Raw genomic sequence first — 26,717 nt, 5'->3', positions numbered from 1 at the left:
AAAAAACCCCCCTTTTTTTTTTTTTTTTTTAAAAAAAATTTTTTTTAAAAAAAAAAAAAAAAAAAAAAAAAAAAAAAAACAGCACCTAACAACCATGAATAGTGCTGCACTACAGGGTAATCGGAAATCTGAAACAAGGCTTTGAGTGAAGCCATGAAAATCTATTCAAATTTCGTCTTACAAGAGCAAAACGAAGCACTTCCACCACTTCGCCTCTTATCTCTGCAGCTTCAGATTATCAAAATAATTAGCTGGGTTTCAACCACACTGCTTAATCCCATTCATCTGATCAAATCTGAGCTTCTTAGGCAGAAGTGACAAGAACGTAGAGTAATTATTTGAGCTGCTCTGCCACTGCTCCATAATGTAACAGGGCACAGAGGAGGGAGTGGGAAGAACGGAGAGGAAAGGAATTAGAGATTTAAATTAAGTCTCGTAAATGAAAGAAGGGAGGGGGGGGCTGCACATTTATAAGATCTGCATTTTTTCCTACCTTTGTGTCCTGAAAACATCACAAAACCTTTGAAGATGAGTATTTTTTTTTCTAGGATTTTTCTAGTAATTTTTTTATTTTTTTCATGCATCCTTTAATTTAAGGCGGTTTTGGTAAAAATGTTTTTCTTAATTTAGAATGTATGTGAAAACATTCTAGACTTGTTTAGTGACAATGTTCATGACATTCACGACACAATAATGCCATTGATCAGTTTAAATCAAAGGCATCATTTTGATTCAACTTACTTCATTTTTGATTCTGTAAACATGCCAGTTTATTCCTTATGTATATAACTATTACATATAATTGCATTTCTCTTTGCAATAAGGCATGTGTGCTTGTAACAAAAAGATGGCAAACAAACCTCCCAAACAAAATAGCTTAAGATAAATTTCCATTTTTGCACCAAAAGGATTATTTCCAAAACTTGGCCTTCAATAAACGATTGTCAGGATCTTTGATGGATTTTTGACCTTTTTCTAAAATCAAATGGCTGTTAGATAGTTTTAGTCTGCTTAGTAGTTTTTGATGCCTGAAATTTCTTTTTTTGTGTGTGTCTTTTATTTGTCGACTCTCCTAATGTCTTTTTAGGGCTAACCGCCCAAAACGAATGTCTTGGTCAGCCTTGAGAACTGGTGTCACTATTTATTTCAGAGGGCACCTTTGAAATGTTCAAAATGAGGTTTGGTCCTCAGGCATCTTTGTTTAAAATGTATTGCTAACTACCACAAACAAAGCATGTAGTCAGATTTCATTCTCCAGTGAGTGAAGAAAAATAAAGGATGCTGGAAATGAAGAGTGGAATGAACTCAAATGGACACATTTTTAGTTGAGGTGAATTTGTGCCTTCAGTTCCCAGCAGACTGTTTTGAATTTTGAGATTTTTATTCTTTGAGTTTCTTCACCAGGCATTATGCAAATGTGACAAAATCCAGTTAATAGATTTTGCTATGTTCATTTCAAGTGGATCACAATTTCATAAATAGTTATGTGAAATGAATACCTTTAAACCACTCTGATTCTCCGAACCCCACATTTAGATTTGACTCCACCTTCAGTATATAAATTTACACAGTGTGTGTGTGTGTGTGTGTACAACCTACTTATGGCAGAGTATACACACGACTCGGCAGAAGAAAATACTGCAATCTTATCACACCCCTGTGTAATTCTCTTGCTTTATTCCTCATTCAGCTCCAGTGTGCTCTTCATCTCTTCCCTTCTCTAGGTCCGCCCTTCTTTCTCTCTCTTTTATTCATCATCACTCATTCTTTTCAACCATGTCTGTGCCCACAGGACAATTTCTTTATCCTTCTCCTTTTTTCCCCCTCCTTCTTCTTCTTTTTCACTCTCTCTCTCTCATTTTTTACCATCCATATATTTTTCCTCTCCTCTTCCCGTTTTTTTTTTTTTTGTTTGTTTGTTTTTTCCTTACTCCTTATATGGTCGTGGCGTTTGTGTTCTTGTGCATTTGCTGACGCGGCACCATTCCATTTTCCTTTCTCTGTCTCATTCGATATTAAACAGAGATGGCGAAATGATTGATGGGCGGGCTGGATGAAAGAAAGTAGGGAGATGATGGAGAAATGCACAAATGCAAGAGCGAGCCGGGAGGAGGGTGAGGGGGTAAAAATGGAACAAAGAAATGAAGGAGACTGTAGAAAATAAGCAGAGGTGTGGCAGTAAGTGGTGGAGGTTTAGGAGGGTAGATGGTGGGAGAAATATATCAGAGGAAGGCACTGGCTGCAAAGAGGTGAACATTAGAGATTCCACGTAGAGTACTGAGGGACCAGGTTAATAAAAGCCATTAGAAGTGTGTCTTGATGTATGTCAGATGCTTTCATCTGCGTGCTCTTTCCTTTGCAAGCGCATCGTTCTGCAACTGAACATCGTGCTCATTTTCACAACACAAATATATACATGCATGGATTGAAAATGGTGATAATTCAAGGCAAATGTTATCTAAAACGAGAGAGAGAGAGAGAGAGAGAGAGAGAGAGAGAGAGAGAGAGAGAGAGAGAGAGAGAGAGAGAGAAACAATATGGGATGGGTTTTGGAGAACATAGTGCTGTCATCTCTTTAACTCTCAGTTTTGGGCTTGATTGTGTGAGGCTTTTTAAGAAGGGAGGAAAGATTCATTATTGAAGGTTTATAGCAAGCTATGAGTCATCGGTTCTTCTGAGTTTTGCATGCGTCTGTCTGCTAATGCATTAGCACTTGTCTCAGTAAATATTTTAAACCTAAAAGTCTGAAATTCAAGAGTTTGTTCACCCCATGTGAGTAAAAGATGAAGCAATCAGAAATAAAGCAACAGCAATAAAAAAATATTAAATATGCATTCATTTTTAAGGCCTCGTCAGTGTCTGTTGAAATATTTTTTTTTTTAAGCCTAGGCTTGGTTTGTACTTTAGAAATGAATCTGGTCAAAATACCACCAGTCAATGCAACAATATTCTTCTTAAAATATGAATCTTTTTGCTTTTTTACTCCCCATGTTTTTTTGCATTTTGCATTCAGCCGTAGTCCTTTTAAACCAAATCGCATGAAATGCAATAAGTTAAAATACTCCGCTGTATCTTAACATTAGAGCATCTGTCCAAACGGGCTGCACATTATATTTGCTGTCTAACTTTACCTAATTTTTCTGGTGGTAAACTATTAAAAAAATAACAGACCTTGAAATTACAAAAAAGACTAAACCTGCAAAATAATCTTCATCTGACAAAAAAAAAAAAAAACAATATGTTAAAGACGAAGATGTCATAGCTAAACAACATTTACAACAGCTGTTTCTCTCACTAATAACAAGGGCGTGATCCAGTAATTTAATAATCATTTTGGTGCTGTTCTCTTTCACCTTCAAACTGAGTAATTGTTTTTTTAACAACAATTTTTCTCCTCAACACCTAAAAGGGTGCCCTAAAACCATCTCTCTACTCTTTCAGGTAGAAACGAGTTAGAAACAAAGATCAGTTGATCAGAAGAAACAGACCTTTTTGTTACAAAACTGTTTAAAAAGCCTTGACAGCACTTTAAATATCAACATTGAACTACATTATCAAGTGGAAACTAAAGATTTTAGCTCATTGACTCCTTCGTCCTAATTAGACAGTCCACAAACACACGGGACATGCAAGATATGAAGTTTTTAAAAAAATGAATGAATGAATCAAGAAAGGTTTGGACATGGTGTGTAGCTGCTAGCACTTTTACCTAAGAGAAAAAAGGTGGTGGACTCAAATCCCATCTTTGACCTTTAGGCATGTAATTTCCTCCCACTCTCCAAAAACATGCTACGGCTAAATTAGCCTTAGCGTGTGAAAAATAAAAAAATGAAGTGTTTGACGAAATGTTTAGCCTTTCTCTTAACTATATGAAATTAATCACCAAGTTTCTTTTGCTCTTTATATATTTCACACACTTACATGATCATATATGCTGCTGAATTAATGACAGTACATAGCACATAACCCCATGCCGTCTTTTCAAGTACAAATGAACATGAAGAGACTTTTATAAAAACACATAGCTGAAAGGATGTTGGGAGGGGGGACTCAGACTTGCAATCACATACACAGTTTTGGTTCAGACTTATGATTGAATAAATCGGGAATAGACAAAGTGATAATGTGGACCAGCACCTAGCTAGGCTCTTATTCTGTTTAACAGCTGTTTTACGCATCCAGATGTTGAATTGCTTCCTCTTGCTTTTTTACTCCTTAGCATTCAGTCGCCAACTCCTGTTACTAAGGGAATAGCTTCTGCTACTGGAAGCAAGAAAAATGGGAAAAAGATGAAGAGGGGGGAAATAGGGAGCATAAATAGGAGCTGTGATAATTAGGTTAGCTTAAAAATTTCTGATTTTTGTGTAAGTGAAACTTTGTATGATCACACCTGTTTTTTTTTTCTTTTCAGTTCTCTTTTAATCAATCCCTTATTTGTCTCCATCGCAGTGGCAATCCTTGCAGAAATACTGCTGTGGGGAAGACCCCATCTCTGCACGTGATGTACAAAAGTTTCCAAAATCTGGGGGCCAAAAATTTTTTTTAAAGAATCTGAAATTAAAATAGAATGATTCATTCTATAGCGCATAATGAGATTTCCATTCTCTCCTCAACATAAAGTTATCCTTATCCTTAGAAGTGCTCTTTTTTTTTGGTTGTTGCAAAGAAATTAAAGGTTTCAGTAATTTCAAAGTCATTTTAATTATCTGCTTTAAGAGTAGAATGACCCCACTAAGGTTTAACAAGTCTAAGCATAAAAAAAAAAACATGATACAATATTGGTCTAATTCCTTGAAAACACATTGAAACAGTTCTTTAATTTAGCACCAAGTGCAACATTAAAACGTCGCCATCATTAGCTAGACACGGCGTAGTGCCATATTTTATTATAGTGCTTGAGTACAAAATGCAGCTGAGCAATAAAAACCTTAATTACTAAGGTGCACTGATTTACATCGACACTGTTTGTTTGACAGAAACAATCTATGATGAAGACATTAAGATATGAACAATCTTTTAGATGCTGTAAGCCTCTATATGGAGCTGAATGGAATAAACCTCTCTTGTCCAGGCTTTCTACCACTTTGGTGTAGCCTATGTCTGTGTTTGTTTTGTTTGTCTGCGTGGGAGACGTGTTACCAGAAAACACACTTAGCAGAGCATATTTAACTGACTCATAACGATGAGCTTGTGGGTGTATGTGTGTCCTTTTGTGTGTGTAAACAGGCAGCAGTGGCAAAAAGGGAGGCGAGACAGAGGTCCGTTCGAGCTTTGGACCCGCTGTCTCTTTGACTCACTTACAGTCAGTGGAATCAGATAGTTCATTTTTCTTTTAAGCGTTGGACGTGAGAGTAGGGAATGAATCTTAATTGTTACTTCACGTACACGTGTCTACGCATCGTTGCAGAAGTGCACTTTTTAGAAATCAACAAAGTAATTGTGCTCTTATTTTCAATGCTCAAAAAGTCTCTCATCCAGCCACAGGCTTGTGTGAGAGTGTCACGGCTTTAAAATATTTAAACAAGAAATAAGCACTGCTTTTTATTTAAATTAGAAACCTAACGCTGCAAAAAAAAAAATAATGCAGCATATTGACTATTACCGCCACAGTAAAGTTATCTAAATCACTGATCAGCAGATTTTTAAGTTACTCAAGACTATCTGCTGAGATAGTCGACTGCTTAGCAGACATGCTGCTGCCCATACAGGTTGCCTATGTTGCCTTGTGGATGTTTGACGTGTCGGACATCACATTTGAGACCCATCATGTCAATAGAAGGCCTAAAAAAAGACAAAACAAACAACTTCAATTAAGATATTGATACATGTGAACCCAAGAAACCACTGTAGTTGCTACAAAACATTTTCTAAGGACAGATACGTTGTTTTTCTATTTCTGTCTGAATATAACCCATTTGTGTATTTTAAGCAAAATATGCTGTTTGTCGATCCTTTTTTAGTTTTTCCTGGATTTCTTTCTTGCGTGGAGGAATTGAGAGAATTGCCAATTATGTGCCAACTTTATCAGTCACTTTGTGTAATGCAATGCATACTGTGTTATGGATAAAGTGCTGTTTTGAATAGTTGGGATTATGCCATGATTATGTGTGAAAACATTTTACACTGAAAAACTGGTCCAACTATTCCTTAACTGACTCTCCCTACTCCATTTGAGTGGATGATTCTAGCTACCATCATTGCCAATTGCATTGTCCTAGCTCTTGAACAACATTTGCCTGATGGGGACAAGACACCGCTGTCTGAACGGCTGGTGAGTCAAACTTATGTTAGACTAAAACGTGCCCAAAGTTAACAATTTGATTTTGTTCTACATTTTTTATTGTCCTACTTAATTGTAGCTCAGAAATTAGATGCATGTTTTTGAAAAAGCTCACTCAGAAAGCAAGCTCTAGTCTTCTGTGACAAAGCTCCTCGTCGTCATTTTTATTCTCCTGCTGTCGTTTTGTCTCCTTCCGTAGGACGATACAGAGCCGTACTTTATAGGAATCTTCTGCTTTGAGTCCGGAATAAAGATCCTGGCGCTTGGTTTTGCCTTCCACAAGAACTCCTACCTGAGAAATGGATGGAATGTCATGGACTTTGTGGTGGTGCTAACAGGGTAGGTAACTTTAGATGCATGCACACTAAAATGCATCCTTTAAATGCTGAGTCTCTTCATGAAAAAAAAAAAAAACTCACAAAATTCAGAATCGTCTTTTCCTTCAGTGTCATTTTGGTCCACTTTTTGTTCGTTTTAACGTCCCAGGATTCACTACACACACGCACGCACGCACACACACACACACGTGTTTGAGTGTCCTTTACCAGCTCGTCTGCTTTAATGAATGGGCCCCATTCTGCGCAAGGTAGAAGTCAGATCACAGAGCTGAGCCGCAGGCAGCCAGTCGCCTGGGTGGCGAACAAATGTCACCTCAGTATACGCTGAGACAAGAACGGGTTGGGAGGACAGATGGAGCAGACGCTGGTGAGGAGGCAAGATGGGAGGTTTAAGAAAAATGGACACATGTTGGTAGTCAAGTAGAAACATAGGGAACAGTTGGATGAGGAAGGAAACAAAAAAAAAAGTGTGTGAAGGACAAAATAAAAGCGAAGTTGAATGTGAACTCTGAGTACGTCTAGAGTAAGACGCAATAATTTTGTTGAAGGCAACAACAAAAGTGGATTAGAAATGGTGGTACAAAACCAGGGAGGGTCCCATTCAGAGCAGGTGACTTTATTTCAGGAGTGAATTGTTAAAACATTATAAAACTTAAATGTTTCAAATCAAAATTAGTTGCACAAGTTGTATTTTCTTTAATCCACAGCGGGCTAAAGTTGTTCATAAATTATTCTACTGTTTATTCACACCAGTACAAATGTCTGACAGAAAGCTGCAGACAAAACCACATAATTATGTTGCCCTCACCAAGCTTCTGGGAGCATAACTCAGGCTAATTGTTTGAGTGCTCTTCTTGGCAGAATTAACAGTTCATTATTTTAGTTGTTTTTCCAATGTGGACCTAACTTTTAGGTATAACCCACGAATATTCAAGCCTGTGTTGAAGGCTATAAAAAGCAAAAAGCAGAGGTGACATTGTTAGTTGGGATATGCGTACGTTTAGCCTCTATGAATAATTTATATTGTGTATGAACTAGAGAGAGAGAAAAAACACAGTTATTCCAAACTTTTTCACTTTAAGAAACATTGAAGTCACAAGTTAAATTTTTTCAATCCGTCCAGGGAAGAGGAACATCTTTAATGCACTGCTAAAAAAAAATAAACAAACAAACAGCAACAAAAAAATTTCCAACATATGAGGTGTGACATAAACTTCTGTTCTGAACAACATATAACAACAATTGTGGCATTTTTTGCAGACAAAGTGTCAGGAGAAACAGTGATTGCCATCTGTTGCTCACCTGTTTTCTCTCTCACACTTTGTCACAACCACACAAATACTGTACAGGCACAAATGTTCTCCCCCCGCCCATGTCTGGCAGTACGGTTGTAAGCTTTAACAAGAGCAACCATGACACCAAGCCCCTCTCAGTGTGGCACAACAGAGTCACTGTGAGAGAGGCGAGAAGACAAGTGTCAGCGAGACGGCAAGATGCAGCGAGGAAGACGAGGAGGGGGATGAAGTGAGCGGGAAGAGGAGAATTTCTGTGAATTTGAAGTTAACATGAAAAATTCCAACCCCAGGACTTATTGGAAGAAATAATTGGAATTTGAAGTTATTTCATTTCTTCGTCGTGTTTAATCGTTCTGAAGTCAGTGAGATATTATTTTAGATTTTACATTACAGTGATCCCAGAATGCTCTTTAAGCTCTTATTTCCCAAGTATAAACACCTAAAACAAAGCTGTGCTTGTTATGATTACCGGATGGGCAGAAAAGAACAAAAACTGTGATTAAATATAGTCCCAAGTATTAAAATAGTGACCAGCAGTGAAAATGATAACTGGCACTTCAGGTAGTATTTATTTATTTTTGTTAGTTCAGGTGTGAAAAAGGGAAATTGACAAAAGAATTAGAGGACTAAAAATGAAGGGAAAGAGCTGTCATTTTTGAAGGAATAGTTAGTTACAAAGAAAATAGGCATAGTGGCGACATTCAAAAGGGAAATTAAAATAGGCTCTATAAGTATGCACAGCAATGATAGTATAATTATGTACAATTATATAATTATACCAGTATAGGTTAGTACAGTTATATTTATTGTTGTAATAATTATTAGCACAATAGAATGACAATAAACTCTGTCTGTGTCTATAATGCATCACCAATTTAAAGAACAAAAACGGATTTGGTGTGAGCATCGTCCTCTCTGTACCGATGTCACTTCCTTTTTTATGACAAAGGTGAATGGTGTGAAGATTTACACACAATGCTGCAGCCATTGTGGGGATGTTTCTGTGATACATTACATATTGTCCACTCTCTCTCACACACACACACACACACATATTCTTTGTTGTGCTTTCTTTGAATGGTGGTTCACAGCTCTTTGAAGATAAAAGACTACTTGGCCTTTCTTTCTACCTTTGGTTGGAAACCTTTGATAACATGCTGACCAGCGTCCATGCACACACACACACACACACACACACACACACACTTGGAACTACACATATTTCCATTTCAAACATTACTTTTCATTTTGTACTCAGTATATTAGCTCTTTGAGTTGCTCTTTTTAAAACATTCAAACTCAGAAATGTCACTTACGCTGGAATACAACGACGAGAAAAGTTACAGTGTGTAGCCTTTTGGCATGCCATTTAATTTGTGTTTTGTGTTATTGATCGATCTGTTGTAAATTTGCAGAGTGGTTTGAGCCTGGGAATAGGCGAGTTGTTTCTAATTTCTAATATTGATTATTAGTCCAATTACTCTTGGTTTATAGCCGTTTTTACCATAAATAACTCCCTCTGCTGTACCTCTGCCTGCAATGTAGTTCCTCACAGAAATGAATAGAGCAATCAGGCGACTATGCTACCTACCACTGATATTAAAGTATTGTAAATATAGACTGTTCAGGATTCTGATAGGCCTGGGAGATGCAGGGAAAAGAGATTGGCATCAATCCCATGGCTGATATTTAAAGATAAAAGTATAATTTTCTTCACTACAGTAAGCACAGGACCTAAATTACATGTTTTGACTGTGTGTTCAACTAAAAATCAAAAAATTACTTTTTTTTTTTTTTTGCTTCATGGCAACTGTGTCACCCATTGCACCTGTGTTGCCCTTAAGGAGTATCTCTCCCAGTTTAAAATGTGTCTGCAGGTTAATGTGAAAAATTGCTGTAATTCCCCATAGCATTAGCATTTGGATAATTAAATACTGTGCAGGCTATTCTACAGGCATCTGCTGCTGTCATTTAACAGATTTCAGCACACTGTACTTTGGATGTTCAAGTGTTCTTTCTTTTTGCTCTGCTTCTCTTTTTTTTAAAGGGATTTCATTAAAATATGCTAATTTCTTATTGATGTAGTGTGTGACATTCGCCTAAAAGAACATTTACTCTCACACTAAATCCAAAATACTTTATAGTATCATATAAACAGCACAGGAAAAGATATTTTGATAATTTGGAGAAAAGAAGAAATAATTTTGCTTTTGCTGAAAGTGAACATAAACGATTTGCTACATTAAGTTGAGCTCATCTGAAGGATACATGAATACATCAGCCAATATTATTGTTGGAATTGTGGATGTGAATTCTCAATTTTCATTACTTTAGTCTTCCTTTGCCTAAAGTCCAGACATAGAGTTTGTGTTTATTTGTGTTTTGTTTTTTTAAGTTCCACATTAGACAGCCCCTCTGTCTCTCAGGAGCAAAAAACTAAATTTTTTTTTTCCGAAGGTTTCTCCAAACAACCCCACCTCCTGCATTTGTACTTATTTTCACCCAGTGTGTTTTACCTCGCGCCCATTTGCCTTGTGGATCTGTGTGCAGGTGTTCACATGCCTGTGTCTATCTGTTGTTGTTTCCCAAATGTGCATATTTAAACACAGAAGAGGACAGGGGGGAAAAAAGAAAAGCAGAAATCAATCTGGCTCCTCCCTTGGCCCTGTTTCCAAGGTGATACAAAGATTCTATCAATGAGCCGATGTACCTGTTGCCATGGAAACATTTATGAATGAGATAGGGTCCTGTAACCGTGGAGACGGTGTGAATTAGGAACTGCTTCGTCGGTGTGACACTGTCAGTGACAATGATGCTGTTTGGGAGCTGAATTTACATCAGTGTTGTTTTCATCATATTTTCTCGCTATGGTCACATCTATTGTCTTTGTTTAAGTGTGTTTTCATTGAACATACTATTCTGATGCCATAGATGTGCTTGTAGTTGTATATTTTATTGTTTTTTGTTTTTTTTTTCTTCAAAATTTTATCCTCTGTGATGGAAACACAATAGCCTGGTCGTTGCCTTCCCATGCAATTTTGCTCGATTCTCATCTGATCTTCCTTCAGTGTTCCGCATTTTTCTCATTCGGCTCGATTTCTTCGGTTGAGTTTCAGCCGTGCCAATCAGCAAACTGAAGGAGGAGTTGTGAATGACTGACATTGATTTTCCACGGTGTTTCAGCCTGGCAATGGGAGCTGAGCAAGTGAAGGAAGCCATTCAGGCCATGTTAGCAACGCTTGAGCAATTAAAGTCTGAGCAAGATATTTTATTCCTGCCAAAGATGTTGTGGCTTTGTTCCCAGCTGGGTTGTTTACAGTGCACACAATTTCTGATAAGCTTCAAGCTGGCGTGTTACATACATCACAACCAAACGTTGGCAGTTGGGTAAAATAATATCCAATTATTTAAAACTTCAACAGAGTATACGCTTCCAGCAAGCAGTCGTTTCTAGTCTGGAGTCCAGACCCAGTGTACAAAGCAAAGCATAGAAAAAGAGTCTGGTTTATTCCACACTGAAAAGGGTCTGGCATTGTGTCTGCTGTCAGCGTACCTTATGTTTGTAATTTTGTGTTTTTTTTTCTCCCAGTGCAATGCTGACTAAGAACCCTTCTTTTTTTTAGCCACATGAAATTTATTTCCCCATTTATTGTTGTTATTTATTGCATGTAAAAGTAATTTTAACCTTGTCTGGAACACTTTCCATCAAAGGCGAGACATTGGCTGGAGGTTCATCTGTTACATTGCTGTGAAGAACTTTCGACTAATTCTCGTTTGCAGACTTATTTTCTGTTCACTGAAGGGTTTAAAAGCATTAAACCTGCAGTATATAACTTTAAAAATCAAGTTCCTCTGCCTCCTACTGTCCTTTGTAACCAATCAGACCCAGGAGCAGGGTCTTAGTGCTGTCAGTCACACCCCTGCCCCTGAGCTCATTCCCCACATGAGAGCCTGCTGTGAACCCTCAGGTCACCGATAATGACGGATAAACAGTCTTTCTTCAACAATAAACTAGTAGCACACTGGACAGCACATGGTTGACAACACTAAGGCCTTCCTACTTATCCACAACAGTGTATCTAAAGTAAATAGTACATTTTGAATAAGCTGGGATATTTCTTCAGCATCGAGTCAATGATGTCTTATGCCATTTGTTGTTTAATACTCCCTTCGTATTGTCCTGCATCTTCCTTCCCTTTCAGTTATATGAAACTAATTAAGGGATTATGTAAATAACGGTCCACTGCTGACTTTTTGTTTTACACATGCAATACTTCCACAATGGAATAAAAGGAGACTTTCTCAGTTTTGCTCTAAAACAACCACTCTTGATTTAATTCAGGTGATCCACTCTGTCTTGACCCAAGGTAGCTTGACCCATCCAGTATGGCTGCCTTCCATGAAGGTCATCTTTGTTTTTGTTTTGTTTTTCCTGAAATCAGTGAACCAGTTGGCTGCACACACTGTCTGTCATTGCTTCACAAGTTGGGTGTTTCAGATCTGTCACTACCTCCTTACCATGCAGATTCATTGTAAAAGAGGCTGTTGTTTCAATGGTCATTAAAGAATCAACATGCCGTTCTTTAATTACCATTGAAGAATTACCACTTTTGGTAACCAAACCATTCTTGGATCTCTACCAGTTCAGACCATTATACCAGTGCTATCTCAAGTGGCATTTCTGTTCATCCACTGACTCTTAGGTAAAGTTGCTTTTCCTTCTTTCTAAATGCGATGCATTCTAATCGGAGCATAGTGGGCAGAGTTCAGAGTCATGATTAACTTTCTGCTGTGTCACTTCCCATCTTTTTGGAACAGAGGAAAGCAGAAATGTGCTAGAGCGATAGGATGAATGGAAGAGAGAGAGAGAGAAGTGGGAAGTACGGATGATTCACAGAATGCGTCAGACAGAAGGACTGACTGGAAGTCTATCAGCACCCAGGAACACCTTAACCTTCTCAAGCTGTTAACTTTGATGATCGGTGTTGATAAAGGTGTTATAGCTCACACTACAATGTGCTTACTGTGTACCATGACTGAGAAAATTAAAATGTGTCTCAAACAGACAAAATAAGAAAAACAGTCATTCAGACTATCTGGTAGTACCTCCCTTTGTGTCTGTTTCCAGCCCTCTTTTTTCATCTTTCCTTTTCTATAGCAGTCCCTCTAAAATCTGGATACAGAGCAGTATCTCTCCCTCATCCTGATACACTTCTCTGTCTTACTTTACTTGTCAGCTCTATTGATTGGTTTGGCTCTTACAGGATTTACATACAGTGCTCATCCAGTTGTTTGTAACGGCCTTGCAGGGGTTGTGTGTGGATGGAAGGGAATGTGAGAAACACAGAGTTTGATTGACAGTGACAAGCCCGACTGGCTCGAATATTGATTTGCCATGAACACATCTGAACATTTATCTTTTTTGCTTTCAGGATTCTGTCCACTGTGGGCTCAGATTTCGACTTGCGGACCCTTCGGGCTGTGAGGGTATTGAGGCCTCTCAAGCTGGTGTCCGGTATACCTAGTAAGTCAATACCTATTATTGGAACGATGCAAACTTTTTCAAGTCTCCAACTTTATCTTGGAATTACTTCTTTGATGAATTTTGAAGACTATGAGCTGTTCTTTTTTTAAAAATTCATTGTTGTTTTAGTTGGTTTTAAGGACTAACAGGCCTTAAAGTCAGTGTTTCATGCTGATTCTGTTTTTTTGTTTTCTTGAGATGAATGTTGTTAGAATTGATTATGACATTAAAGTTGCACAACATGCTATTTTACATTAAAATGAAAGGCTGTTTTACTTAGTTTTTCTGAGGAATCAGGGTCAACTTGGATCCTCTCTATTTCACGACCCAATTTACGTCAAAAGGTGACAACAGAATAAGGAAGGGTCGGTTCAGGGCACAGTGGTTAGCCATAAGGCTCAGTGCAAAAGCAAAAAAGTAAATTTTTCAACTTAGAGGTACCATGAAAAGAAGAATCAGATGCTTTCAGTTATCTGAAACTCCAGATGTATTCACTGATTTTTCTCAGTCACAGTTTTACAACTTTTAGTTTTATTCTCTTCTGGACTGATTCTTATATCAGGTTCACGAATACATGAAAGTGAAGCATTTATTATGCACGTTGAATGCAGCTAACCAAAATGTTAGTTTTAGGAGAATGACAATGAGGCGTTTGGTTGTTTATGGAAAAGATCTTTATTGTGATCCGCAGTGAAAGTCATTCATTAGATCAGATTTCGAGCCTTGTGGAGAGGATATAAAAAACGTTATTTTGGCTGGTACTTCAGTTCAGTTATGAAGCAGCATTTGTTAAATATAGACTACAGGAACATGTTTAGAGGTGTAGAGGTGCCCCTGGAAACATCTGAAATTCTGCTGCTACATATCCAGGAGACTGACGAGTGCTGTCTTGATGGATCAGATCGAAAGCACAAAAGTGATACATCTGGACCTGATAGTCATTTTCAAGTAGGAAATAAAAATCGTGTTGCACAAAAATAAGTGTGTTTCTGCTGTGCTTTTCAGGCTTACAGGTGGTGCTCAAATCCATCATGAAGGCCATGATCCCCCTACTACAAATTGGCCTGTTGCTTTTCTTTGCCATCCTCATGTTTGCCATCATCGGTCTGGAGTTCTACATAGGCAAATTCCACAAAACCTGCTTTGACAACCACACAGGTGAAAATGTCCTTGTGATGAATACAGATTATAGTTCATTCAGGTCTATAAGAAATAAAAGTAATACCATTGTATGCACGACATAATGACCTGTCACTATTTTTGTTCTTTTATGAATTCCCGCTTCCGCCCAAAAACAGGAGAGATCCGGGAAGAGTTCCCATGTGGCGAAGAACCTCCATCCCGGGAGTGTCCAAATGGCACCGTTTGCAGGGGGCGCTGGTTGGGACCAAACTTTGGCATTACCCAGTTTGACAACATCCTGTTTGCTATTCTCACCGTCTTCCAGTGCATCACCATGGAGGGCTGGACAGACCTGCTCTACTATGTGCGTACAACCAAGCAGAATGTTTCAGTTTTTTTTTTTTTTGTTTTTTTTTACTACTGTGTTGCCATATGGCTTCATGTTGTACAGGTCAACCCACTTTATACAACACGGCAGTGAAGCAGTACCGTTGGCAGAGTTTAAGACCGTGACGTGAAGCTACCACCGTGCTCGATTGTTGAGTCATTCTTCCTGGGTTTGAAAGGTCACAATGACTGCTCCAGCCAGACATGTCTATTTTTATTTTGCCAAATTTGCTCAGTCTTTGCCTCATCTGACCATTGCACCTGTCTCCAGTTGGACTTGACTTATCTACGTGGACTAACTTTAGACTTCAGTTGAACTTCTTGTCAGTTTTGAAGTGGGGGCTTCTTTCTTAGCCAGTGTCGTCTCATTATATAGGGATGCAACACTGTCTTCAGTGTGGAGAAGAATACTTTCCAGTACAGGTAAATCTAAAAAAAAATAATAATAATTATATTATGAAAAGATTTTTAGTGACTCATTTTAAAAAGTGAAATTAATATATTATACGGATTCGTTGCACATAGCGTGAAACATTTCAAAATTCTCTTTCTTGTCATTTTGGTTAGCATAACTTATAGAGAGTGATTGCCCAAAAGTCTGTCTCGCTGAAATTTTGATATTTTATAAAGTAAGTAAAAACAGATGTGTTACACAGGAATATCACTCTTGTTAAAAGTATGTTGTTGTTGTTTTTCCCCTATGTACTTAATTCTCGATCTTGGGTTCTTTTGCACAAACTACTGCATCAGTGCGGTGTGGCGTGGAGACATTCATCCTGGGTGACTGGGTGAGGTGTATTGAAAGCTCTGGTCACTTTCATCGCAGCCTTCAGGTCATCAGTATTGTTCAGTGCGGTGGCTCTCCTTTTCCTTTTGACAGCACCCAATAAATCCCTGCAATGTGGGCAGGTGCCAAGACCTGCTGGGAAATAAAATCAGCATCTCCACACAGCCTGTCAGCAGAAGCATGAAGTGCTCTAAAATTTCCTGATAGATGGCTGTGTTGACTGTGGACTTCGGTGAACACGATGAAGCAACACCAGAGGGTGACGTAGCGACCTCTAACCTCACTGACAACTGTTCAAGCAACGAAGAATCTGAGCCGCTTTAATTTTACTCCAGACTCTGGGACCTTGATCTCCAAATGAAATGACTTTGGACCACCGAGAAAGAGTCCATTTCTTTTTCTCCTCAGTCCAGCTAAGACGCTTCTGAACTTGTCTCCGGTTCAGGAGTTTCTTGAGACCAAAATTGCGACGTCTGTAGCCCACAAAACGGATTTGTGTCATGGGGTGTGGTTTTAAGGTAGGGCCCCGATGCGAGAGCGGAGAGTTGATGATGAATGTTTCATAAAATAAGGTGACTGAAACTTAAAAAAAAAAAAAACAATGGAGCCAAGACAGAACAAAAACCATAAATCCAGAGAAACAACCAGCAAGGAGAACACGGAGAGATTCCCTGTTTCTGCTGCACACACTTTTTTTCTTCCACTGAACTGTCTATGAATATTCACTCTGTGAACAACTGGCCTCTTTAGCAATGGCCTTTTGAGGCTCATCCTCCTTGTGGAGGGTATCTGTGACTGTCTTCTGGACATCTGTCAAGTCAGCAGTCTTCCCCATGACTGTGTTGCCCAGAGACCCAGACAGCATCGTTTTTTTTTTTTTTCACAATATTATCATTTTCTCAATATCTTTAACATATATATATATATATATATATATATATATATATATATATATATATATATATATATATATATATATATATATATTAGCTGACCTGTTTATCATTTGCTGAGTGTTTCCCCTTTCCTCAACTTTCTATAAGATTCCCTTTCATGAGGTCGAAAGTGTTTGGGTCAGATGGCTGATATTTAGACACAAATAGGTGTTCCAACAGAAAATGTATATCAAATACACATCACAACTAGATTTGGAACAAATAAAGTATGTTAACATCAGTCTTCCTAAAACCCTGTTCCCCAGCCCTGTTCAAAATTCATGGACAATGCTTAAAGTTGAGTCTATACTAGAAAACCAGGATATTTAAATACATTCTGCCAAAGTGACGGCAAATATGTAGACAGAATTTTGCTCTAAACTTCTTTTTGCGTGAAAACGACAACTCCGTCTTTTGCTAATTGCTACTCAGTGTTTGCTATGTCTGTTTGTTCTAATCTTTCTCCCCTCCATCCCTCTGCTGCTCTCCCCTGTCTGTTGCACTCTCTCGTCGTGCCTCTCCTTCCCGATGCTGCTCCATATTTAAAAGAGCCTGTTCAGTCCAAGTTATTCTTGCAGCTGCTGAGGAAGAGGAGCAATAAAACTTTAATGGCAGAAAAAAAAAAAAAAGGTCTGCAGTACTCTGAGTACACAGCAGTAGCAGCGGCTTGCATGCAGGTGGTAGGAATGAGGGGGGAGATGGGTGACTTGAGACTGGGAGACGACAGTCCAAGGCAGAAAGAGTAAAAGAAGACATTTCCGGAAAGGCCAATCAGTGATAATGAGGGGATGGGAATGGATAAAGAATGGGAGGCGTGCAGACATATGGACACAATAAACGAAGGCCCTAATGAGAATAAGGAAAACAGTTCCCTAAACCGGAAAATGTCAGGAGCAGAGATGGAACAAGAAAAGCATTTCTTATATATTATTTACTTTGACAGTGCAGCTAAATAGAGTGGCAGAGATGCATTTACTTATTAAGATGACTTCAAGCACATTCATGTCATTCTGGTGTTTCTGCTTCTACGGCATATGGAGCGTTACATTTGGAAGCCTACTCTTAGCAGGTTGATTTTCAGGTAGTAAAAGTCACTTAAGTTTGTAATATCAAAAGTATAAATGTATCACATAAAAATCCTTGGAACAACTTTTTATTTCAAGCTGAACTGGGATTCCAGTAAACATGCCATCAACATCAATTCTCTGTTTTAGTTCACTTATTATATCTGTTTCTCTGCTTTGCCACCTAAAGTCTACTTTGAAATATTTCATATGTGTAATTATCGAACCGTTTGTAGTTGATTTTGTTGGTAATCAGCCGAACACGTGACATATCTGTTGGCATAAACCAGTAAAAGGAGCAGAGAGCAAAACACAGACTACTCTGCAAATTGTCTGGGTGTGTGTTTCCAGAGCAACGATGCCTCAGGGAGCGCATGGAACTGGATGTATTTCATCCCGCTTATCATCATCGGCTCCTTCTTCATGCTCAACCTGGTGCTTGGCGTGTTGTCAGGGTAAGCTTGGAAGTTTATCTCACATCATAGCCAATGTACAATGAAATTAGCTAATTTTCCTAAACTGGATCAGTGTTGTCCGCAGTAAAGTTGTCATTTTCTTTTGTGTTTCTCTCTTTAGGGAGTTTGCCAAAGAAAGGGAGCGTGTGGAGAACAGGAGAGAGTTCCTGAAGCTCAGACGACAGCAGCAGATTGAGAGGGAACTCAATGGGTACCTGGAGTGGATCTGCAAGGCCGGTACGGAGAGTTCACCGCACGCGCTTCAGACGTCTTGGAGAGAAATGAGGCCATCCGAAAACCTCCCTTCACCTGAAATTATTCCATCAAAATAACGTTTGGTTTCATCCTTTGGCAAACAACAAACTGGAATCTCGCTTTGTACGATTTCAATAGTTCGTCACAGAACGATGTTCAACGATAATGTTACATAGCAAGGTGTAATTTACTTTTGCCCTTTTAATAGATTCTGTATTTGTTAATCTAAAAAAAAAGACTGAATTTTATTATTTCATAACAGGTAAGAGCGATTTATCAAAAAATAAATACGCAACACTTTAATTGAAGTGCGTAGTCAATTGACCAAATTACTTGTATGATTCTTCCGATTCCTGATTACATTACACTCAATGTGTAGCCGATGTTTATGGGAAAGAGGGATGGGATGGAAGGCTTATCATCAGAAAGAGAAAAAGAAATAAAAATGGAAACAGACCTTTGAGTTTCTTAAAAAGACAACCTGCGTGAAAACTGAAAGGTACGGATAAATGACCCAAGGCACACAGTTGTCGTTTCTGTTTGATGTTGAGTGAAATCACTCATATCTGGCAGCATTGATCCTTTGTCACACGTGTCTTTGGAGTGAAGTCAGAGCAGCAGCCACACACAGACACATGATTTTACTTTCATATTCAAGATCCACAGTTTCAAATGTTTGTTATATGTACAAAACAAACACGTTTCTCTCTTAGTTACTTTTTGATATTTTTAGTCTTCTTCTTAGTGTTAAACTGATGCCCGGCTTGATTTTGCTGCTGTTACGCCAAAACGTGAAGATATGTTTGACAGTAACAGTTTCTCTCTTTGTTTTGTAGAAGAGGTCATCTTGGCAGACGATGAGAATGAAAATGATTATGATGGTACGTGATAACGCTGTGCACATATTATTGAGCTTTTCCAGTCTGTAAACCACGCATTTCAACATGAGTTTTATTGGCTTAAAAAAAAAGTATTATCTTGCCAAAGGTTCTCGTAGAAGAGCTACAAAAAACCATAAGAGCAAAGCGGAGCTCCTCAATCCAGAGGAAGGAGAGGGAGATCTGGCACTGGGTAAGATATGTCCTGTCTCACTTAGTCTGTCTCAAGCACACACAAACCTCAGGTACACAGAGATGGTATCTTATCTTGCATTTCAGTATTATCTGACCGCCCTCTTCCCTTCTTCTGCCCTTTGCTTTTCTGTCTTCTTCTGTACAGCTGTGTTCTTCCTGGTATTACATTTCTCCCTCCATGCCGTCTCCCCCTCCCCCCGTCTTTAACAAGACGTTATTGTTTCAGTTCAGTTTTATGTCTTCGGATCTTCTTGCAAAAGAGAGTGACCTTAAGTTTCTGTTTCATTCTACATGCCTTAGTTGTAATGTTACATTTCCCAGTACTTCACAATCCGGGTTTAGATCAAATTCTGTTCATGCACCGTAACACTTTTTAGTTAGATTTAAATCCAAACCTGAATTATAGAAGACTTTAAATTAGATGATCGAAGATAATCTCTGCCCACTCTGACTTGGACTAATTATAGACTGTTTGTATGCAACACTGATACAGACAGATATTCTCCAGAAGGCTTGCAACTGTAAGTGCCAAATTTGCAAAAAAGGCTAAATAAAAGAGGTAGTTCTGCAACGAGTTGACTTCAGAAGGCTGAATAGAAACAGATGCCACACTTTTTACTTTTATAAACTAACAAATCCTTCTACGCTCACTTCACAATAAACTTTCAGGGGCAGTTTATTGTAAACGGACAAAATGTCAAAAAACGTTACTGAATTTGCTAATCGGTAACGTTAAAAATATATACATTGTTCAGAATTTGCCACCCAACAAAACAATCTCTATGTTCCTTTTAGTCAAAGAGTCACTGAAGCATAAGGTTGATGTTTAGTCCTGTGGTCATGAATGATTTTACTGTGACCTTATATTGGTTTCATGACTACCTTAGAGGTTATACATTTATTATTGATGTACTCTATGTTGCCCTTTTACTTATGAGAGCTGCACGTTCAAGTGAAGTGATTTGTGTACTGGTTAAATTGTTTACCTCTTGATTAATATTCTCCAGGTTCACCGTTTGCTCGTGCCAGTCTGAAAAGCTCCAAACTCGAAGGCTCAACCTTCAAGCGGCGGGAGCGGCGGTTTCGCTTCTTTGTACGACGAGTTGTCAAGTCCCAGGCGTTTTACTGGACCGTGTTGTTTTTGGTGGGCCTCAACACACTGTGTGTGGCTGTAGTGCACTACGACCAGCCTGAACCACTTTCAGATTTTCTATGTGAGTAGGAGGGAACACAAGCTCTCTTTATGTACAAGATTATCCCCGCAAACACACAAATGCTGCCATCACAGCTTTACAGAAAGGAAGTGGGTTAGCACATTTTTTATTATTATTTTTTTTCTGTAATTTGGCTAAAACCATGAAGAAGCTGACATAGCCATCAACAAACAAGTATATCCAGAAGTAACCAGGAGCTGCATATCTGAATGTTTGAAATAGAATAAGAAGTATGTCATATACATGCAGATGTAAACTGCTGACCATCGTTTGCCATTTTAAAATTAAAAAATGTATTTTTTTTCTGACTGTTTTCTTCCATCTGCAGTTTATGCTGAGTTCATCTTCCTGGGGATTTTCCTGACTGAGATGTGTGTTAAAATGTACGGCCTCGGAAAACAGGCCTACCTCAACTCCTCCTTCAACTGTTTCGACTGCATTGTGAGATCCTGCGTTGCACTGAAAAACTGAGCAATTGTTCAAACGTTTAAGTGAAAAAGCAACTCACATTTGTAAATGCAAAATGTGTGTATAGTGTATTTATTTACTTATTCATTTGTATATTTGCACTAGGTGATTTGTGGCAGCATATTTGAAGTGTTGTGGTCAATCATCCAACCGGGCACGTCGTTTGGCATCAGCGTGCTACGGGCTCTCAGGTTATTAAGAATCTTCAAAGTCACCAAGTGAGTCAGAGAAATATTATCCCTCACCATCTAAAAATGACACAACTTCCTGTTGCCGTCACCATTAAGCATAATTTATTACACACTTCCTCTCTCCAGGTACTGGGCATCGTTGCGTAACCTTGTCGTCTCTCTTCTCAATTCCATGAAGTCCATCATCAGCTTGCTCTTCCTGCTCTTCCTCTTCATAGTTGTCTTTGCCCTTCTGGGCATGCAGCTCTTCGGAGGACAGTCAGTGCTGTTTTCTTCTCTCTCTCTCTCTCTCTTTTTCTTTCTCTCATAATTGACCTCATTTGCTGCAGTTTTCCGCCAAGAGACAGCTTTCTGTTAATTGCTGGTTTCTGAGTAATCTTTTAAAATTGTTTTTGAAACATAATGAGCTTTACTTGTGAGACAGATCTGTTTTTACTGCTATTTGTTGTGTTTTTTATATTTTCTTTTTCTTTTTTTCTTTTTACCTCCTACTAGGTTTAATTTTGAAAATGGCACCCCTCCGACCAATTTCGATACCTTCCCTGCAGCAATAATGACGGTGTTTCAGGTGAGCGGAGGCAATATTCTGAAAGAGGAAAGACGGGAGGGAGGGAAAACGATTGGAAAAACTAGTTTTTATCGGGCTTAACAATTTGCTCATAAACATGCAGTATAAAAGGAAGAAACTACACATCCCTATGTTACAGAAAATACTTTTTCTGGTACCATTCCCAGGCAACCAATGGGTATGTAGATAGCATCTGGTGGTTGATTAAAAAAAATGCAGTGATCACAAGGAGAGTGTTTCTGAAGACAAATCTGGATCCTTATCCAGTCTATTGGCCAGTTACTAAAATAAATGAGCTGCTCCGCATATTATAAATATGACCCCAGGGAGTCATAGATTACAAATTAGGAGTTCTCAGAAGCTCTGATCAGCATGAAAAGAAAACTACATCATTTGAAAATGATTTGGTTCCTATCATTTTATGCCACTTGCTTGGTATATCAATAAGTTTGCCAACAGTGACTTGTAGTCTCTCTCTAAAAGCTGTTTCTTAAAATTGGCTTCAAAAATATTCTTCAAAGAAGAGTTGAATCTATGTTCTGGTCATTTTCACATCTTTACAAGGGTTGCCAATAAATGCGACTGAGCTTTTTGTGTCATATCCGTGAATCTTGGAGTAACTTTGTTGGATTTTGTGTGTCTGTGTAACAGATCCTCACTGGTGAGGACTGGAACGTGGTGATGTATGACGGCATCCAGTCTCAGGGTGGAGTTCAGAAAGGGATGGCCTTCTCTGTCTTCTTTATTGTTCTCACTCTTTTTGGCAACTGTATCCTTTGACGGGGATGTGGTGAAGAAACACATAAGCACATCAATCCCTGAGCTAAATACTGACAGTTATACTTAATAAATACTTAATATAACCTGTCACTTCGTCATAAAGATGTGGTTTGCTGTTTGTTTATGGGTGTATACTGTATTGTACTCTTTTGTGATGCCAGAGGAATTGTATTTTTTTTTTTTTTAACTCTGTGCTTAGACACATTGCTAAATGTGTTCTTGGCCATCGCTGTGGACAATTTAGCCAATGCTCAAGAACTGACCAAGGTAAAGTATTTCCCAGTTTTCTTGACACTTTATATGAGTTTCTTACTTTTAAAACCAGAGATTTTATTTTATTTTTCTTTACGAAGAGGGTTGTTCTGTTCCACTTATTTGCACTTTCAGTTTCTCTTTGTTTCACTTACGTTGTGCTTGATTTCCATCTATAATCCTTTTTCTGCAGGATGAGCAGGAAGAAGAGGAAGCTGCCAGCCAGAAGATTGCCCTGCAGAAAGCAAAGGAGGTGGCTGAAGTCAGCCCGTTGTCAGCCGCCAACCTCTCCATTGCAGCGTGAGTTTTTGTCATTGCCACTATTATGTCTTTTCTTTTAGCTTTTCCATCTGAATGTCAAGAATTTTTACAGGAGAATTTACTTTATTAGTATTTTCCCTTTCCCCCCCTCCCATTTTAGTTGATAGGGATACACTTGGTTGAAAAATGTAATTTTGTGCTGAAGCGGGCATATGATTACTGCCTTGTCTTCTTTATGTCATTTCATTTGTCTGTTTTGGTTGTGTCTTTTTACATCTGTTTTTTGCTTCTATTGGTACTTTGACTAGCTACTAAAATTATCCGCTGGGACTGTGTGCTTGGCTTGGAATCTGCCTGTATTGTTTGACTGAATTTTCTTTTGGCAAAGTGCCTTTAGACGACATGTATTCTGAATTAGAATGATATAAATGCAATGAATTCAACTGAGCATATATAATAAGTCTGTCATGCATAAATGCAATAGGTTTTTCTTTGTTGATCATTTTCTTGTACAAACTAACTGGTTCTTCACCAAGGAGGAGTTGAAGTAAGAGAGAATGCATTGGTCTCGATGTAAGGCAGCTTACCAGAGCCAAACCCAGTATGCCACATTGCCCGATTGCCTGATAAAACACACACACACACACACACACACACACACACACACACACACACACACACTGCTCTGTGCCAGTTCTCCTCGAGCCAGATAAGTCTTTGATCTCTTCTCTCTGGATACACAGGGGTCTTTCCTTTTGTTACTGATAAAGTTCACACAGTCCCACTTGCACACACTCTGTCACACACACAAACTCACACCACAATATGGTCAGCACAACAGGGAGACCACACACATGACAGGTGGACACTGACCTTACTCCTCTGATACCTTAGCCTCTGTAAATATAGTATCTGACTGTTGTTTAGTCCATTATTTCATAAATTATGGTTATTTCTTTAATTTCCACAGATCTGCACTTTCTCTGTAAGCATATGTGTATTTTTGTCTTAGTCATAGGCATTAAGTGTTTTGCCTTTGTTTCAATTGCATGCAGAAGCTCCATCCTATCATTCAGCTTCTAGGAACGTTTCCTAATATGCGTAGTTAGAAAGATAAAAACTTCCACCTGTGACACCTGATTAAGGCCATATGTTGCAAAATAAGACTGAATTTGTAACTGAGAGGATGTTCAAGTCTTATTTTAAATTTTAGAACAGAAGGTTACTTCGAGTTTTCAATTCTGCTTGAAATCCCAAACTTGTGAAAGGATTTGGGAAATCTATTGAAATTCCTCCTCGAAACAGACCTTCCTTTTTCCAAGCAGGGATTTTCAACATGGGGTCACCACTGATGCATACAGAATCTTTTAAGAAGATATTCTGTGGTTGTCTCAGAAAGAAGGCTACTGTGAAATCTACATAAAACCCTGCAAAACAACAGCATGACGACAGAGTCCATTTTTATGTTCAAAATCAAACCATCATAGTGGAATGCACAAACGTAGGCAATAGCCATAATTTTCATGTTCATCATTTGGGAACTTAATTATATTCTACTTAGCATGAGAGCATATTAAATTACACACCGTAATAAAGTCAGAATGACAAATGTATTTTGCTGTGTTTGACTTTTTAATATTATTTGAATATCACAAATAAATAGAACATGAACGCACGCTTCAATAGACACTATGCGATTTTTTTTTTTCTTTTTTAAATCCTTGCATCCTCGCATTAAATGATGGTGGGAGGCATGCCGCATAAGGACATTTTGAATATCACAAAAAGCCCAGCGTTGCATAAATGGCACAGATTTTGATTGAGAGGTGGAGCAGACTGCTGACTCAGTGGTTTGGGTGACTGTTTAATGTGCATTTTGTATTGTGTCTCTATGTAAAGGATTGCATTCCAAAATGCCAAAATTTCTAAAAAAAAAAAAAAAAAAAAAAGCAAAGCAAACTGGCATTTATAAAAATGAAACGCTTTTCTGAATTAATATCTGCAGTGCAATTTTTCTGAGTTGGCTCAGTCTTTGCTATGGTGGACACATCACCAATTTTGGAATAAAATCCTTCTGTTATTTTGTGCCATTTCACTCACCAGCTGTTTCCCTCCTCAGCAACAAAGTACACAGTGAGTGTCACAACGCATCCGACCCCTTTCTGGACTGGTATTTATTTATTTGTTAATTCATTTCTGAATTCCTTCTGTTTGACTTTACAACCATTCCTTGTTTTGTTTTTTTTTTTTCTTGTTTTTTTTTTTTTTTTTAGAACAGCTTCCTTTCCTTTCTTACCTTCATTATTTAACTTTCCTTTAAAACTGACATTTCAGGCTTTCGTTAGCTGTTTTTACGTTGGCTTATTTGTGTTACAGGTTCTTTTTTTGTTGTTGTTGTTGTTGTTGCCTGCTCCACGCAGCACTGCTATTGCTTTACTGTGGTTGACTGCTGGCCCTAAGAGACAATGGAGTAAACGTTAGTAGTTTTGGAGGGTAAGAAAGGAGGTGGTCACTAATAGCTCATTCGGTCAACTCAGTGGCGATTCTGGGGCCATAGCTTTAATGATCTTGCTTTGGTTGATTGCTATTTCAAACTCTGTGTTCTGTGGAGTTGTTATCGGTAGTCGGTCTATTACCTGCAGCAGGCAACATTCAAAGTTCTTCCGTTGTGGAAAATCATGAAAATATGGAACAGTGAGTTGAGGTAGTCAGAAACAGTCAACCAAATTTGGGCGATTGGACGAATTTAATCAAACATTGATGATAGTCTGAGCCCACCGGTTGTTTGTTTAAGAGCAATTTTTGAGGGGGGACAATGAGTGACATCTTAGTTGATAACAATGCTTTGTTTAAGCCAAAAGATGCAGGCCACGGAAAAAAAAAAAAAAAAAAAGTTTTCATGTAGTTTATAAGGATGCGCACAAGCTCTTTCCAGTGGCAAGCAAAGCTTTTATTTTTCCCCGAGAGTGCCTCCAAGTGCGGCGGTGATTTATTTACTCAAACTTATAACAGAAGAGCAGAATGACAGCATACTATGTTCAGAAAATACATTTATTTAAATAATAACCACCATGATGGGGGAGAAAACAGTCAAATCATGTTTGTGGGTTGTTCCACCATTTGTGGGTTGTTCCATTCTCATCTAAGTATGAAACAACAAATACAAAATTTTACAAAAATAAAAAAAGGTCTCTTTTGCGCAGGTGGTTAACAATGTCACCTGCAGTGCTGAAGATTCTTTTTCTTGTGGCTGGGATGCACAGATATAATTTTTTGCCCTTGTGATATCAGTGGGAAATGTGTTCAGTGCATTTTCCATTTTGCATTTATTAGTTTTGGTACTGCGACAGACTGGCAACCTGTCCAGGGTGTACCGCGATTCTTGCCCGGTACGTTAGCTGGAGATAGGCACCAGCAACCCTCCGGAACTCTCTAAGGGACAAGGGTGTAAAGAAAATGGATGGATGG

At 38.5% G+C, this 26,717-nt stretch overlaps 1 protein-coding gene across 26 annotated transcripts in view; it reads left to right on the top strand.

The window, feature by feature from the left end:
- The window catches only part of cacna1aa (calcium channel, voltage-dependent, P/Q type, alpha 1A subunit, a), a 90,272-nt gene that overhangs the window by 22,500 nt on the left and 41,055 nt on the right, over positions 1 to 26,717 (top strand). For 20 of the 26 annotated variants that reach the window (XM_015037763.1, XM_015037775.1, XM_015037776.1 and 17 more), the window contains exons 2-19: positions 6,166 to 6,271; positions 6,480 to 6,619; positions 13,346 to 13,437; positions 14,443 to 14,595; positions 14,736 to 14,923; positions 18,084 to 18,187; positions 18,309 to 18,424; positions 19,279 to 19,323; positions 19,430 to 19,513; positions 20,523 to 20,729; positions 21,058 to 21,170; positions 21,303 to 21,415; positions 21,515 to 21,646; positions 21,884 to 21,956; positions 22,608 to 22,725; positions 22,936 to 23,003; positions 23,182 to 23,288; positions 25,369 to 25,419. In XM_015037763.1, coding sequence (XP_014893249.1) covers positions 6,166 to 6,271; positions 6,480 to 6,619; positions 13,346 to 13,437; positions 14,443 to 14,595; positions 14,736 to 14,923; positions 18,084 to 18,187; positions 18,309 to 18,424; positions 19,279 to 19,323; positions 19,430 to 19,513; positions 20,523 to 20,729; positions 21,058 to 21,170; positions 21,303 to 21,415; positions 21,515 to 21,646; positions 21,884 to 21,956; positions 22,608 to 22,725; positions 22,936 to 23,003; positions 23,182 to 23,288; positions 25,369 to 25,419 — 2,010 coding nt within the window. The remainder of the gene's footprint in view (positions 1 to 6,165; positions 6,272 to 6,479; positions 6,620 to 13,345; positions 13,438 to 14,442; positions 14,596 to 14,735; positions 14,924 to 18,083; positions 18,188 to 18,308; positions 18,425 to 19,278; positions 19,324 to 19,429; positions 19,514 to 20,522; positions 20,730 to 21,057; positions 21,171 to 21,302; positions 21,416 to 21,514; positions 21,647 to 21,883; positions 21,957 to 22,607; positions 22,726 to 22,935; positions 23,004 to 23,181; positions 23,289 to 25,368; positions 25,420 to 26,717) is intronic. The other 6 variants (XM_015037787.1, XM_015037788.1, XM_015037789.1 and 3 more) reach the window with 1 other exon arrangement.

The sequence above is a fragment of the Poecilia latipinna genome, unplaced genomic scaffold (assembly GCF_001443285.1).
Source record: "Poecilia latipinna isolate Pla-1442-1.1 unplaced genomic scaffold, P_latipinna-1.0 Scaffold419, whole genome shotgun sequence".
NCBI lineage: Eukaryota > Metazoa > Chordata > Actinopteri > Cyprinodontiformes > Poeciliidae > Poecilia > Poecilia latipinna.
The sequence above is the reverse complement of the archived record's forward strand: the minus strand, read 5'-3'. Positions and strand labels throughout refer to the sequence as shown.